We start from the raw sequence: 17,712 nt of genomic DNA on the forward strand, positions 1-17,712 counted from the left end.
TTGGCTGATTCATTCAGCCAATCAGATTTTTCCTATCTTAATTCCGATTGGCTGATAGAATCCTATCAGCCAATCGGAATTCGAGGGACGCCATCTTGGATGACGTCAATTAAAGGAACCTTCATTTGTCATCGGAGAAGAAGGATGTTCCGCACTGGAGGTCTTGAAGATGGAGCCGCTCCTCGTCGGATGGATGAAGATAGAAGATGCCGCTTGGATGAAGATGTTTGCCGGTCCAGATGTCCTCTTCTGCTCGCATATAATGAAGACTTCTGCCGGTCTGGATGTCCTCTTCTGCCCCATCAGATGAAGACTTCGGCCTGGCTGGGTGAAGACGACTCAAGGTAGGGAGATCTTCAGGGGGGTAGTGTTAGGTTTATTTAAGGGGGGTTTGGGTTAGAGTAGGGGTATGTGGGTGGTGGGTTTTAATGTTGGGGGGGTTGTATTTTTTTTTACAGGCAAAAGAGCTGATTACTTTGGGGCATGCCCCGCAAAAAGCCCTTTTAAGGGCTGGTAAAAGAGCTGGTTACTTTTTAATTTAGAATAGGGTAGAAACTTTTATTATTTTGTATTTTTTATTTTATTAGGGGGCTTAGAGTAGGTGTAATTAGCCTAATATTCTTGTAATCTTTTTTTATTTTTTGTAATTTAGTGTTTGTTTGTTTTTGTAATTTAGTTTAGTTTATTTAATTGTATGTAATTGTAGGTAATTTATTTAATTAATGTATTGATAGTGTAGTGTAAGGTTTAATTGTAACTTAGGTTAGAATTTATTTTACAGGTAATTTTGTAATTATTTTAACTAGGTAGCTATTAAATAGTTAATAACTATTTAATAGCTATTGTACCTAGTTAAAATAAATACAAAGTTGCCTGTAAAATAAATATAAATCCTAAAATAGCTACAATATAATATTATTTGTTATATTGTAGCTATCTTAGGGTTTATTTTACAGGTAAGTATTTAGTTTTAAATAGGAATACTTTAGTTAATAAGATTTAATTTATTTTGTTAGATTAAAATTATATTTAATTTAGGGGGTTGTTAGGGTTAGGGTTAGACTTAGCTTTAGGGGTTAATACATTTATTAGAGTAGCGGCGAGGTCCGGTCACAGATTAGGGGTTAATACTTGAAGTTAGGTGGCGGCGATGTTGGGGGGGGGGGCAGATTAAGGGTTAATACTATTTATTATAGTGTTTGCGAGGCGGTAGTGCGACGGTTTAGGGGTTAATACATTTATTATAGTGGCGGCGAGGTCCGGTCGGCAAATTAGGGGTTAATAAGTGTAGTTAGGTAGCGGTGACATTGGGGGTGACAGATTAGGGGTTAATAAATATTATGTAGGTGTCGGCGATGTTAGGGGCAGCAGATTAGGGGTTCATAGGGATAATGTAGGTGGCGGCGGTGTGCGGTTGGCAGATTAGGGGTTAAAAATATTTATTATAGTGGCGGCGATGTGGGGGGACCTTGGTTTAGGGGTACATAGGTAGTTTATGGGTGTTAGTGTACTTTAGAGCACTGTAGTTAAGAGCTTTATAAACCAGCGTTAGCCCATAAAGCTCTTAACTACTGACTTTTTTTGGCGTTAGGAGTCTTGTCGGTAGAGGCTCTACCGCTCACTTCGGCCAAGACTCTAAATACCAGCGTTAGGAAGATCCCATTGAAAAGATAAAATACGCAATTTGCGTAATGGGATCTGTGGTTTTGAAATGTCCCGGCTTGAAAGTGAGCGGTAGACCCTTTCCTGCCTGACTCTAAATACCAGCGGGCGGCCAAAAGCAGTGTTAGGACCCCTTAACGCTGCTTTTGACGGCTATTGCAGAACTCTAAATCTAGGTAAATGTTTCCAATTTGAACGTAATAAAGTTAGACAATACTTTAAACATTGCCATCCTTACTCAGCACTGCTTCATTTGTCTCGAGTCTGACATTGCAAACAAACAATGTGTAATTCGGCACCTCCTCATTTAGTAAGAAACAATACTGCAAACAAACATTACTTGCCTCATTAAACACATCCTCATGTAAACTATTAGCCTACTGTGGAATACGTATATATTTTTTTATAAGATATTAAACTAATTTTTGTTTTTGCATTTCATGTACTCTAAGAGAAAAAAATGAGTCAAATAAGGGGAACTATAATGTGATATCAATTTTCAAAATTGTGAAGAGAGTATATAGTGTTAACTTAATAAGGATGAAGAAATAATAATGTATATAAAAAATATATATTTATTGGTGTGGATATTGAAATCGGTGATATAAGCAGTGAGATATAAAATCACAATAAAACAAAGGTATAGAGCTCTAATACTATATAAGTAGTTGGGCGAATACAATAGATCTGTTACTGGCAATAGATCTGTTACTCTAAATAATGATTTTGTTAAAATAAATCTATAAGCAATAGATGTGTCATAATAAATAGAGGTTCGATCAGAATTAATGAGTGTGTGCACATAAAAATGTATTTCTTATATTTCGCTAGAAGTTGTACTTATGATATTCTATAGACTATAATATTTATATATATGCACTTTTGGGGATCATTTTCGTGTATAACGAATTAGCTAATTGGAACTTCAAAAGTAGGTTAAAATTGAGTAAATTAAAAGTGAAATTAAAAATTATAATCGTTTTGCTTTTCGATTGGGGATCTTTTCTGGTATCAGAAGGATATAGTGAAAAAATAGTGAAAAATATATAATGAAAAATATGGATAAAATATATATATATATATATATATATATATATATATATATATATATATATATGTGTGAGAGTGAATGTGTAGGTACTTCTAAATGAAGCTTATATGTTTTGGGCTTTATTTTAAATTAGTAGTTCTAATATGAGGTTTGCGATAATTTTATGATATGTTTTAGAATATGAGGATTAAAATAGCTTTGGAAACTTATTTAGGAATTAAAGATTTTTGTATTGGTTGATATTATTTTATAATGGTAAATAAGGCAATAATGGTACTTTTTAGCTTTACCCTTAGGGGGTTATGTTTTGATGTGGATGGATTCTACTCTGATATCCAGTTTAAGAGTGTGGATTATTTTATAACTACTACTAGAACTAAGAGTTAGTATTATATGGACAAGTATGTAATAGAAATATATGTCATGTGTTTTTTGACCATATCTTGATATCTTAATAAATTTCTACTTAATTTATAGCACTATGTATTGAAGGAATATAAATTGTTTTGTTAATAATCAAAGTATAACTAATGGTTTTTAACTCTGTAGATATTTTATTGAGGATTTAAATAGGGAAGTTTAAATATGAAAGTTTAAATCAGGAAGTTTAAATCAAACTCCATGTTTAATCCATGAGGGTGTAGGGTTTTGAAGGAGTAGATATATTCTGCTTCTTTTCTTAAAAAAAAAAATACTTATTTACTTAAATTTTCTCCAAATTAATGAAGCATTATCTTTGTTCTATCTGAAATATTACTAAAGTGCAATACGAGACTTTCTCAAGACACACCTTTTACATTGAACTTTATAAGTGAGATTATATCTCCATCCGGAAAAGCGCTTTTATCCTGTGATTTAATATTTTTATCCTGTGATTTATTATTTTTCATTTTACTATCTACTATTTTTTAAATAAGAAAGAGTTTGTTTTGCTACTAAAAAAACTGTACTGTCAATATCTGTATTAACCCAACTACTTATATGGTATTAGAGCTCTATACCTTTGTTTTATTGTGATTTTATATCTCACTGCTTATATCACCGATTTCAATATCCACACCAATAAATATATATTTTTTATATACATTATTATTTCTTCATCCTTATTAAGTTAACACTATATACTCTCTTCACATTGTTGAAAATTGGGATTATCCTAAATTATGAAGGTATAATCTAGATTTTATTAAAGACACAGAGACGATTATTTTGCATTCTCTTTCTTTACTACTAAAATGCAGTTATTCAAAGTATAGATAAAAATACAACAAACTGTCAAATTTAAAAAGTAGACAGTAAAAACAAATAATACATCAATGACCAATCAGAATAGAGAACTGATTAAACTAAAACCACATAACCAATCAAATTGATAATAAGTCCTATAAACTGTCCAAAATACAGCAATACATCCTCTTTCATTGAAACTGAAGAAGGAAACAAAAAGTCCATCATGAAGAAATAACTCCAAACCAACAGGAAACCGAAAATCATGAAGAGTAGAAGCTTGAAGAGAAGAATCATCCATGATGAAAAATCCAACTTGTCTAGAAGGGTAGAAAAACAACTGGGAAACTGTTGAAGATGTGAAAGACTTGATTGAAGATCTGACTTTTCCAGGAGATGTGAAGGAACAAAGCCACTTAGGAGAATATCCTTATTATTGGTTGGTAACTGAAATAAATATACAAATCATGTTAATAATATAATACAAACCAATCAAGGGTGGGAATAAATATAACAAAATAAATTTGAGGAGGGAAAATAATCGTCTCTGTGTCTTTAATAAAATCTAGATTATACCTTCATAATTTAGGATAATCCCAATTTTATTACAAGACCAGAGACTCATATTTTGCTAGTTTAAAGCAACTAACAAAATAAATTAAGCAAGGCGTGTTCAATGGGTTTAAAATAAAATTGTTTAAAAATAGAATCAGAAGACCAGTCAGCTGCATCCAAAATTTGTTGAAGGGTAGCAGCTTTCAAAAATGCTTTAGAAGCGGCTGATCCTCTAACAGAGTGAGCGGAAAAAGAAACATCAATACCTGCTTCACTCATAACCCATTTAACCCACCTGGCTATAGAAGTAGAGGAAACAGGATAATGAGGAGACATGAAAGATAGCAAAAGTTGATTAGAGGTAGAAGAACGAAAAGTTCTGCGTTCATACTCTTTAAGATATACAACTACACAAAGAAGAGGTTCAGAAGGTAAGTAAGGATAGAAAATTGAGGTTGAAAAAGATTTAGTTCTTTTAGAGATAAAGAAAGTAACACCTTCAGGAGTAAAACGTTTAGAATTAAAATCTAAAGCTCTGACATCAGAGACTCTATGAAAAGAAATTAAACACAAAAGGGTAGCCAATTTAGCAGTAAGCTGTTTTAAAGATAAGAATTCATTAGAAGGCCAAGATTTAAAAAGGGAAAAAATAAGATCAACATCCCAAAAAGAAGAATATTTAGGAGTTGGGGGTCTTTTAAGTTTAATTGCTTTCATTAATTTACAAATTAAAGGATGTTGACCCACAGGGAAATTATTAATAAAAGAATGTTTAGCTGAAATTGCAGATCTAGAAATATTGATGGTTCTGTAAGCTAATCCTGATTCGAAAAGAGAAGTAAGGAAATTAATAATACAACTTAATAATACAACTTATATCCACTGAAAAGGGATCCAAACTTCTTTCCACGCACCAGCTAGTCCATCTGGTCCATGCGGAAAAATAGCATTTTTTGGTCCCGGGGGCCAAAGAATCCCAGAGGAGTTCTTGAGCTTGTTGAGATAAACCTTTGAATGAAGAAGATTGCCCGAAATTGACCAAGCTATAAGATGAAGAGATCCTTGAATGATAAGATCGTGAGGATGACCTTCTGGATCTGACAACAGAAGAGGAAAAACGGGAAGAAGAAGAGGATGGTTGACAGACAATTCTAGAAGAGATGGGTACCAGGGTTGAGATGGCCAAAGAGGAGTGATGAGAAGAATTGAAAGAAGATCCCGACGGACTACTGAAATGACTCTCTGAATCATTGAGAAAGGAGGAAACGCATAAGCTGTCTGACGAGGCCAAGGATGGAGAAATGCATCGATCGCCAATGCTTCTGGATCTGGACGCCAACTGAAATAAGGATGAATCTGATGATTCAGTCTCGAAGCAAACAGATCCATTGAAAAGGGACCTCTGAGAGATTGAAGCGAATGAAAAACTTGATGATGAAGTTTCCAATCTCTGGAATCTGTCAGATAACGAGAACCTCAATCCGCTTCGACATTGGATAATCATGGAATATATTCCGCTTTGACAGAAATATTTCTGTCCAAGCAAAGATGAATGAATTCTTTCGTAATAATCGACAAATCTCTTGATTTTGTACCACCTAAATGATTCAAATAACGGACTGCAGAAATATTGTCCATTCTGAGTAAAATTGACACTGGCAAAGAATCTTTTACAAAACTTTTGACTGCAAAAGAGCCTGCCAAAAGTTCTAAGCAATTGATATGAAAAAGTTTTTCCCTTGAAGACCATTTTCCTCCTGTGATTGAAGGACCACAACTAGCTCCCCAGCCCGAACGACTGGCATCGGATTCTATAATTAAATCCGGAGATTTCCCAAAAATGGCTCTCCCGTTCCAAGCTTCTATATGGGATAACCACCATGAAAGTTCTTCTTTGGCTTCTGAAGAAAGAGGAATCAAATGAGAATATGACAGACCTTTCTGAAGATTAAAAATTTTTAAACGTTGAAGTTCCCTGTAATGAAGAGGAGCAGGGAAAATAGCCTGAATAGAGGATGAAAGTAAATAGGAGGTAAATCCCAGGCGCCAATATATGGCTAAGGTTTAAAGTGTTAAAAATGTTTATTACAGCTCGTCATATAATGTTAAAATGTAGTTAAATTACAAGGCTAAAAAAGCATGGATCCACGCTATACAATAAAAGATAATAATGGTAGAAAATAACAGTATACAATAGGACAATTGGACATAGAACAGTATAAACAATAGTGCTATACAGTGACTTGGTGCAATACTCCAAGTGAGCTAAAACTGGGGTGTTGACGTCAGGGGTTGCAATAAGAAAGGCCAATACAAACAGTGAAAAAATCCATCAGAAAATCAAAAATCAAATATCAAGATAAAAAATAGTGTCCAATGGGAAGTTAACGTCCAAAGTGGAAAAAATGTGTATCCTTAAAAAGTCAGTGCGAGAGGTAGTCAGTACGTGAGAAAATTTCAAAATTTTCAAAATTTTAACCTTGATCCAAAATAAATCCGATGCGATGCTCCTATTTAGTGTGCTTCCGAAAAAGGTAGAAAAAATATAGAAAAAATATAGAAAAAATATAGAATATTAGTGTAGGTGTGGCCAGCCTGGAGTGGCTGGAGTGGTGAAGGTGAGAGCACACTCAATGACACAGTGCAGACAATTCCAAAAATAAAAATATAAATAAAAAAATTCAAAATTCAGGGGGAAAAAAATATATATATATATATATATATAAAACCTGTGGAGAGAAAGATAAAAACAATGTGTAGAATGATCACAATATGTTCCTCAAATGAAATAAGGCTTACCAGTGTTGTCTACGTGTTTCGGCCTTCTCTGGGCCTTTATCAAGACTGGTGTGTGTTGCTTACTGATGGCCTTATATAGGGGATGTGTAATTACAACCGGAAGTGCTTTGGTTTAGCCACTTCCGGTTTGGCGATTTCTGTATTTCTCACAAAATAAGTCTAATATGTTATTCCTTAACATAGTTGGTACATCAAAAGTTGCTGCTGTATTCTATTACTAGTATTTTGAGGGGTCTTTGTTTATGATTTCTATATGTTTGTAAGTACGCTATATTTGTTAGTGATGTCACTTCCGGTTTGGGCACTTCCGGTTTGACGATTTTCATTTCTGTATTTCTCACAAAATAAGTCTAATATGTTATTCCTTAACATAGTTGGTACATCAAAAGTTGCTACTGTATTCTATTGCTAGTATTTTGAGGGGTCTTTGTTTATGATTTATATATGTTTGTAAGTACGCTATATTTGTTAGTGATGTCACTTCCGGTTTGGGCACTTCCGGTTTGACGATTTTCATTTTTATCAGAAATAATAAAACTGGATCAGATAGGTTATTTCTTATCATAACTAATATATTAGAGATTGCTGTTTTGTGTTATTAGTATTTCAAAGGTCTTTATTTATGCTTTATCTCATGTGTGTAAATACGCCGTGTTTGTTTGTGACGTCACTTCCGGTTTAGCTATATCCGGTTTGACGTTATTTGTATTGGTCATGAAAAGTTAATAAATAAATTAGTCTGCTAGTCTTTTTATTATTATTGTTATTATGGCAATTGATAGATAGATAAATGCTTTGGTTAAGTTTGTAATATTTGAAAGATCAATGTTTATGATCTATCGTTTGTGTTTAAATCCTCCTTATTATCTATGGCGTCACTTCCTATTGTCAATATGTTTATTAAAAGTATGACATAAATAAATTCCAGTGTACGTGATAAGTGTTTCTTTCGAATCATTTATGCGCTAAATTTATCCCTAGGGAGTTGGCGATGAGCCTTTCATGATCAGTGTATTTTATAACTTATATTCAAGTTATGTTCTGATCTGGGGACTAATATATAAATGGATTGAGTAATATCTCCATAAAGGGTTGGAGCAAAAGGGTAAAGGGTTAAACACCAAATAGTTCAGATATTTAGAATAGTTTCAGTCTTGTGTATTATGTGTAATCCCTCATAAGGATGAATGTTATTTGAATTAATTAATATGAAAATAAATAAAAATAGAAATTAACCATATGTATATATAAAAAGATAAACTGGACTTTTATGCTTATAGTATATTTTGATTATATTTTAAATATAGTGTTCTCGGTATGATTAATATCGCTGAATCATCATTTCGGGGGTGTGGTCTTGGGGAAAAGATGTTCTTTGTTTATTGGATCTCAGAGATATGATTGGTTAACGAAATTTTTAATACCAGTATACTGGATAGAATATGCTGGATTGAGTGTTGGTCAGGTATGAAAATGTTCCAATCTTTTGAGAATGTGTGCTATTTCTAGCTATTTTCATAGACTGAAGTATAAACTTATGTGCGATGCTGGTTGAAATATCAACGTGATCAAATTGGCTGAGCTTGCAGGGAAAGCAGATTTTGTTAGCGTATCTTTGTATTTACATAAAATATTGCTAATTGTTTTCAGGGACTGTAGGAGGAATGAAAATAATAAAAGGAGGCCTGGTGTCTAGTGTATGGCTCGGTTTCTTATAGTTGGTTGAGGGATTTGATTACATCAAATTGCGTTAGCTTGAATTTTGGAACTTCATATAGAAGACTGTTGTTATTCTTAATATAAATTGATTCCATATGGAGACCAGTGCCTTAGAGAAGGAGATTGAGGGGTAAGGATTATAGTGAGGTTGGGGTTTTTAGTAGATAGTTTCTGGTAAAAGCTTCTGTGCTTTTAGATCAACAGAGTTTATCTCCTTCTTTATGGAGAGAAGTACCTTTGTAATGGGCAATCAGACTTAGGGAAAAATAGTGAAGAGTCAGCCTTAGGGAAAAGTACCCCGAGGGGAGAGGATCGTTTTGTGGGTGTAGAGATGTTATATCATATTAAATAAATGAGAGAGGTCTTCTTTATTGTTTAACCCCTTGGGGTACAGACAGTCCAGGTTGAAGATCCACTTTGACTCAGCGGTTAGTAATTTTTTTGTGTAATTGCCGCCTCTCCAATCTTTTCGTACCTTCTTTATGCCCATATATGTCAAGTCCTTTATATTTCCCTTGTGTTTGCTTGTAAAGTGTCTGTATAAAGCGGTATCCATGTTTAGTTTTTCAATAAGTCGTAAATGTTCACGTATCCTTTCTCTCAAGGACCTCGAGGTTTGGCCCACGTATTGTAGACCACATGAACATTGCAGTATGTAAATCACTCCGCTGTCCTGACATCTGATCAGTTCATGTATTTTGTATCTTTCTTTTGTGTTGAAACTGTAAAATGTGTTGGATTTAATACCGTTTTTGCATGCTTTACAAGATCCACAAGGGAAGAAGCCTTTCACTTCTTTTCCGAATGTGTCTCTGATACCCAGATACTTCTTTTTTTCTATACTGGGAGCGAGTCTATTCTGTAAGTTCCTGGTTTTCCTGTATACAAATTTGGGTCTTTCTGGAATTTTTTCACCAATCAGGTCATCTTCTTTTAAAATTGACCAGTGTTTTTGAAATATTTTTTCGATGATGCTCTTATTCTCGCTGTATTCTGTAATCATTAATATATTGAGGGAGTCGTCTTCTGTCCGTGGTGTTTTTTCTTTATATTTCAAAAGTTCATTTCTATCGATGTTGTTTACTTCTTCGCTTTTCTGTTCCAATAGACTCTCCTTGTAACCTCTCTCCAGGAACTTTGTTTTGATGATTTTGGCTTGTTGATTCCATTTTTCTTCTGTCGAGCAGTTCTTCTTAATCCTTACCAGTTGTCCTTTCGGTATGTTCTCCTTCCAATTTCTATGGTGACAGCTCATGTTGTGAATGTATGTATTACTGTCTACTGCTTTGAAGTGGGTAGAGGTTTCAATCTTACCATCTGTGACCTCTATTTTTAGATCCAGGAAGATGAGTTCGGTTTTACTCCATGAGTGAGTGAATTTCAGACTGTTGGTGCTTCTGTTCATGACTTCAATGGTGTAGTTCAGGTCCTCCTGGGTCCCTTTCCAGATGATAATGATGTCATCTATATAGCGGCGATAGAGGACCAGGTCCGCGCCTGCCGGGCATGAGTCCCAGAAGATGTTTTCCCATTTTCCCATGAATAGGTTTGCATAGCTGGGCGCGAACCTGGTCCCCATCGCCGTACCGCAAATCTGTTGGTAAAAGTTTCCATCATCATGGAAGTAATTGTGGGTCAAGATGTATTTGATTCCATCCAAAATGAAGTCTTTCTGGGCCTCTGGTATTTCTGGATCTTTATCAAGGAAGAATTTTACTGCTTCTAGTCCTTCCTCATGGGGGATGCATGTATATAGTGACATCACGTCACATGTTGCTAAAATATAGCCGTCTTCCCATGGGGTTTCTTGTAAGAGATGTAATATCTGGGTAGAGTCCTTGAGGTATGAGGGCAATTGTTTCACATATCTCTGGAGGTTAAGATCAATGTATTCAGATAGGTTGCTGCTCAAAGAGCCGATGCTTGAAATAATCGGCCTACCTGGTGGTTTCTGTAAAGATTTATGAATCTTTGGCAGATGGTATAGTACCGGTGTGATTGGATAACTGATGTTGATGTAGTTATATTCCTTAGTGGTTAGTATTCCTTGTTCTTTGGCTGGATCCAATATTTGTAGTAATTCCTTTTTGTAAATCTCTACTGGATTTGAAGGTAGTTTTCGATATGTCTCTTGGTCATTCAGGATTCTAGAGTTTTCGGATTTGTAATCCCTTTTGTCCATGATGACGATCCCGCCCCCCTTATCAGCCGGTTTGATGATCAAGTTATGGTTTTCTTCCAAATTTTTTATGGTTGCCATTTGTTGTTTAGAGAGATTCTGCGTTCTTAGTCTCAGTTTCTTAGAGTGTAGATCTTTGATTTCTTTGCATACAATTGTTTCAAAGGCCTCTATGGCTACTCCTTTGCTGTTTGTGGGGTTAAATGTAGACTTAGGTTTCAAGTCTGTGTGTCTGTAGGCATCATCGTGTTCGTATGATTTATATACGGTTCTCTCGATTGCTGATTTGGCAAAGAATCTCTTTAATGTCAACTTTCGTATAAATTCTTTGGTGTTGATGAAGGTTTGGAACTTGTCCAGGCTTCTACTTGGAGCAAATGAGAGGCCCAGCCTCAATATGGAGTTTTCTTCCTTGGTTAATGTGTGAGAACTAAGGTTAAATATACCCTTGTTGTCTTCCATCGTGGTTACCTCATCTTTGTTTTTATTTCTTTTGTTTACTTTTGCTCCTCCTCGTCTTCCTCGATGTTTCTTCTTCTTGTTGGTATCATCAGTCTTTATGGACCTATCTCTCTCTGTTGTTTGGCAGATCTGTCTCTCTCCCTGTTGTGGGGGTGATCTGGTCCTAAAAAAGACGATGATGATGGTGTGTTTGTAGTAGATATTGATATAAGGTGATCTTTGTGTTGATCCTTATATGGCTCCATTTTCCTGGGGCGTTGTTGGATTTTCCATTCATCCTTCTTATCATCCTCAATATTTTTGTAAGGGATCTGTCCTTCTTTCCTCTTTGGTGTTTTGTGCGCATTGTTTTGGTAAAATTCGTCCCTTTTGTTATATCTTTCAAAAGGTGCGTTTGCTCTATAGATCCCATAGTTGGGTCTAGATTCGTTCTGTCTATGATGGTTCGATCCCCTCTCGTAGTAATGTCCTCTCGATGAGTCTTGGTGTAGGTACTCTCCCCTATTTTCTGGGTACTCTGGTCTTCTGTTTTGGGTATAATCCCATCTGTTATACCCAGTATCTCTCCTTCTCTCAGGTCTGTATTCCTCCCTATGTCTAAAATCCCTTTCATCCTCATAGTCCCTTCGGTAGTTATTGTTTTGCCACCTGTTATCATAATAAGATCTGAACCTATTGTTCATATAGGGTGTTTGGGTATAGTAATTTGGTCGTGTAAATCGTCTTCGATATGGTGTGTATTGTTCCTGATTTTTGGGTCCATGGTGTCTCTTTGTTTGTTTTTTCGGAAGCACACTAAATAGGAGCATCGCATCGGATTTATTTTGGATCAAGGTTAAAATTTTGAAAATTTTGAAATTTTCTCACGTACTGACTACCTCTCGCACTGACTTTTTAAGGATACACATTTTTTCCACTTTGGACGTTAACTTCCCATTGGACACTATTTTTTATCTTGATATTTGATTTTTGATTTTCTGATGGATTTTTTCACTGTTTGTATTGGCCTTTCTTATTGCAACCCCTGACGTCAACACCCCAGTTTTAGCTCACTTGGAGTATTGCACCAAGTCACTGTATAGCACTATTGTTTATACTGTTCTATGTCCAATTGTCCTATTGTATACTGTTATTTTCTACCATTATTATCTTTTATTGTATAGCGTGGATCCATGCTTTTTTAGCCTTGTAATTTAACTACATTTTAACATTATATGACGAGCTGTAATAAACATTTTTAACACTTTAAACCTTAGCCATATATTGGCGCCTGGGATTTACCTCCTATTTACTATTTCTCCAGGTGATAACTAGGTATCACCCCCCTAGGCCGATAAGGTTCTAGTAGGCGCTGGGATATTTTCATAGAGGATGAAAGTAACCCAACTATTCTGGCTATAGTCCTGATGGGAACTAAAGACAAAGAAAGAGTTTTTGAAATCTCTTTCTTGATATTCACAATTTTCTCTCTGGGAAGACTTAAGGTAGATTTCAATGTATCTATTTGAAAACCCAAAAAGTTTAGAGACTTGGTTGGAGAAAGAACAGATTTCTCTTTGTTGAATAAGAAACCTAAATTTTCTAAAATATAAATAGTTAGATTGAGTTGTGAAGTCAAAACAACTGAATTTTGATTCATAATCAAAATATCGTCTAGATAGATGATAAGGCGAACACCATGAAGACGAAGCCAAGTAATTATAGGTTTCATCAATTTGGTGAAAATCCAAGGGGCCGAAGATAATCCGAAAGGCATGCAAGTGAAACTCCAGATTTTCCCTTCCCACTTGAAAGTAAGAAATTTCCTGTGATCTAAAGCTACTGGAATCGTGAGATAGGCATCTTTCAGATCTAATCTGACTAAAAAATCGTTGTCTAGAAGACAATCTCTGAGAAGATGAATACCTTCCATTTTGAAATGTTGATAAACCACGAAGGCATTCAGAGTTCTTAAATTTATAACAGGGCAAAATTCACCATTTTTCTTTTTTACTAGAAAAAGATTGCTGAAGAAACAATTTTGAGGATCTGAAGCTGGTTCTATTGCTTGTTTTTCTATCAGATTTAAAATTTCGTTTTGAACCAAAATTTTGTCTGTAACAGAAAATTTTATTGGAAATGGAAGAGATTTTTGAACTGGAGGAGAAATAAAATCTATAAAAAGACCTGAAACCGTCTGAAGAACCCATTGATCTGAAGTTATTAAATTCCAATTTTGAGCAAAAAGAGACAATCTGCCTCCTACTAAGTTTTGGAATGAATTTAGAGAAGGAAGGAAATAAAAATTTACCTTGAGATGGGCGAGATCTTTGCCTCGAGCGCTGGAGTCTAGGATTCCAAAATCTTCCTCTGGATGGGAAGAAATTTGAGGAAATTGGATTTTGATATGATCTTTGTGAATGAAATTGCTGGTTGCTTTCTGAAGCAGTAAAAGAAAGAGGATGTATTGCTGTATTTTGGACAGTTTATAGGACTTATTATCAATTTGATTGGTTATGTGGTTTTAGTTTAATCAGTTCTCTATTCTGATTGGTCACTGATGTATTATTTGTTTTTACTGTCTACTTTTTAAATTTGACAGTTTGTTGTATTTTTATCTATACTTTGAATAACTGCATTTTAGTAGTAAAGAAAGAGAATGCAAAATATGAGTCTCTGGTCTTGTAATAAAATTGATATCACATTATAGCTCCCCTTATTTGACAATTTTTTTTCTCAATTCATAGACAGTTGTTTGAAAGAACAACTGTATTTTTTAGGGTTTCAGCAATTTCAAAATATCACTAAAGGTGCACTCACTCTACACTGCTCCTGTTACTTATGTACTCTAAGAGATAATGTGATTCAAAGATTTTAAGGTCTTTATTAAAGTAATGTCAATGTTTAGATGTCATGAAATGATGTAATGTATTAACTCATGCAATAGAATATGAACAAAGCATAGGGTGAGGCGAAGGACTAATGTGTGTTTCCTGGCTTAAATAAACTTTGGATGACTGTAGACAAAAGATTTTTGTTTGTTTTTTTTGTTTTGTTTTTACAGATAGTTAGATCATTATATTAATTTAACTGGTGATATTATACCAAACTGAATAAATCTTATTTATTTTCACAGATTAAAAAAATCAACAGAAATTTTCCAGTTAATCAACAGGTATGTAAAAGTTAATGAATGAATACAAATGTATACAATTTAACTTGTGTCAGAAAATGTATATACACAAAGTAAAACTGAACCCATTTTTTTTTGTGATTCAGATAGAGCATGCAATTTTAAGCATCTTTCCAATTTACTCCTATTATCAAATTTTCTTCATTCTCTTGCTATCTTTATTTGAAAAAAGGCATCTAAGCTAAGGAGCCAGACAATTTTTGGTTCAGAGCCTGGACAGCACTAGTTTATTTGTGGGTGAATGTATCCACCAATCAGCAAGAACAACCCAGGTTGTTCACCAAAAATGGGCCGGCATCTAAACTTACATTCTTGCTTTTCAAATAAAGATACCAAGAGATTGAAGAAAATTTGATAATAGGAGTAAATTAGAAAGTTGCTTAAAATTGCATGCTCTATCTGAATCACACACAAAAAAAATATTTGGGTTCAGTGTCCTTTTAAACCTTAATATTTTTCTTAGTTTATTCAGGTCAAGTTTTATGAAAATGTTACTTTCAAGTATAGCAAATAGTTTAACCATATTTATGTAAATGTCAATCTCATTCAAGTATTTAGAAGACAAGGAATTCTGACCTTAACTCCTATATATACATAAACACATACAAATACACACACAATCATATAAACCTTTGAGAACTTCCCCGTCCAGTACCTTGTCATATATCATGTTTTTAATTCCATTATAAAACCTTTTAGTCAATAATAAACCTTTGTTTTATATGTAAAAGTTTTCATTATAATTTAAATATTTTATTTCTATACAATGTTTTCATGTTTTTGTTATGAAAACTATAAATTGATTATAGTTTACTTCCGCTCTTCAAAAGCTCAAAGAATTTCAGTGTTAGTTTGTATTGCTGTGCAATACTTAACTCACCGGGGCCCATTTAACAAGCTCCGGATAGAGCTTGAGGGACCGTGTTTCTGTCTAAAGACCGCTGCTCCATAACCCTGTCCAACTGCTCTCAGCAGGCGAACAGACATCGCCGCAATTCAACCCGATCGAGTACGATCAGGTTGATTGACACCTCCCTGCTGGCAGCTGATTGGCCGCAAATCTGCAAGGAGCGGCTTTGCACCAGCATTCAGCGAGGTCCGGATCAGGTCCACCAGACCTTTGATTAATACCCTCCACCGACTTATGAGCAATATGAGCACTAATTCCTATGTCATACATACTTTTGCTTTCTCATGACTAGACTATTGAAATTACCTCTACACAGCACTGCACAGTAGAGAGCTGATTTGCATATCTCTGATATTTTAACCAAATTTTAACCCCTTAATGACCAAGGACGTACGCCACACGTCCTCAAAAAAAAGACAGTTAATGACCGAGGACGTGTGGCGTACGTCCTTGGTCTGGAAAGCAGCTGGAAGCAATCCTGCTCGCTTCCAGCTGCTTTCCGGTTATTGCAGTGATGCCTCGATATGGAGGCATCCTGCAATAACCCCCCATGGCCATCCGATGCAGAGAGAGCCACTCTGTGGCCCTCTCTGCACCGGACATCGGTGGCCGGTATCGTTGGTGGGTGGGAGCAAGCCTGGGAGGCGGGTGGGCGGCCATCGATGTGCCGAGTAGAGGGAAGGGGGGCGGGATCGGGGGCGGGTCAGTCGGGAGCGCGCACGTGCACGGGGGGCGGCGGGCGTATGCGTGCACGGGGCGGGAGCGGGAGGGAACCGCTACACTGCAGAAAAACTAACAAAAAAAAAAGTTTTGAAAATTTTAAAGTAACAGCTAAGGGATCTGGAAGGGGTGGGGGGTTGGTCTTGGGGATCGGGGAAGCTACACTACAGAAAAGGGATTTTTTTTTAAAAAAAGGCAAATTTTTTACTAAACTGGGTACTGGCAGACAGCTGCCAGTACCCAAGATGGCGCCCATTAAGGCAGAGGGGGAGGGTTAGAGAGCTGTTTAGTGGGGGATCAGTGAGGTTGGGGGCTAAGGGGGGATCCTACACAGCAGCATATGTAAATATGCTAAAAAAACACACAAAAAAAGCCCAAATATAGCTTTTATTTTAGTACTGGCAGAGTTTCTGCCAGTACTTAAGATGGCGGGGACAATTGTGGGGTGGGGGAGGGAAGTGAGCTGTTTGGGAGGGATCAGGGGGTCTCATGTTTCAGGTGGGAGGCTGAGCTCTACACTAAAGCTAAAATTAACCTTGCAAGCTCCCTACAAGCTACATAATTAACCCCTTCACTGCTAGCCATAATACACGTGTGAAATGCAGCTGCATTTGGCGGCCTTCTAATTACCAAAAAGCAACGCCAAAGCCATATATGTCTGCTATTTCTGAACAAAGGGGATCCCAGAGAAGCATTTACAACCATTTGTGCCATAATTGTACAAGCTGTTTGTAAATGATTTCAGTGAGAGACCTAAAATTGTGAAAAATTTAACGTTTTTTTTTTTCATTTGATCGCATTTGGCGGTGAAATGGTGGCATGAAATATACCAAAATTGGCCTAGATCAATACTTGGGGTTGTCTACTACACTACACTAAAGCTAAAATTATACCTAAAAGCTCCCTACATGCTCCATAATTAACCCCTTCACTGCTGGGCATAATACACGTGTAGTGCGCAGTGGCATTTAGCAGCCTTCTAATTACTAAAAAGCAACGCCAAAGCCATATATGTCTGCTATTTCTGAACAAAGGGGATCCCAGAGAAGAATTTACAACCAATTAAGCCATAATTGCACAAGCTGTTTGTAAATAATTTCAGTGAGAAACCAAAAGTTTGTGAAAAAATTAGTAAAAAAGTGAATGATTTTTTGTACTTAATCGCATTTGGCGGTGAAATGGTGGCATGAAATATACCAAAATGGGCCTAGATGAATACTTTGGGATGTCTACTAAAAAAAAATATATACATGTCA

The 17,712-nt window shown here is 35.6% G+C and overlaps 1 protein-coding gene across 1 annotated transcript in view; it reads left to right on the forward strand.

Moving 5' to 3' along the window:
• The window catches only part of SNTG1 (syntrophin gamma 1), a 710,288-nt gene that overhangs the window by 505,664 nt on the left and 186,912 nt on the right, over window positions 1-17,712 (forward strand). Inside the window, 1 exon segment of the mRNA XM_053715033.1 lies at window positions 14,770-14,808. Coding sequence (XP_053571008.1) covers window positions 14,770-14,808 — 39 coding nt within the window.

The sequence above is a fragment of the Bombina bombina genome, chromosome 5 (genome assembly GCF_027579735.1).
Source record: "Bombina bombina isolate aBomBom1 chromosome 5, aBomBom1.pri, whole genome shotgun sequence".
Classification (NCBI taxonomy): Eukaryota; Metazoa; Chordata; class Amphibia; order Anura; family Bombinatoridae; genus Bombina; species Bombina bombina.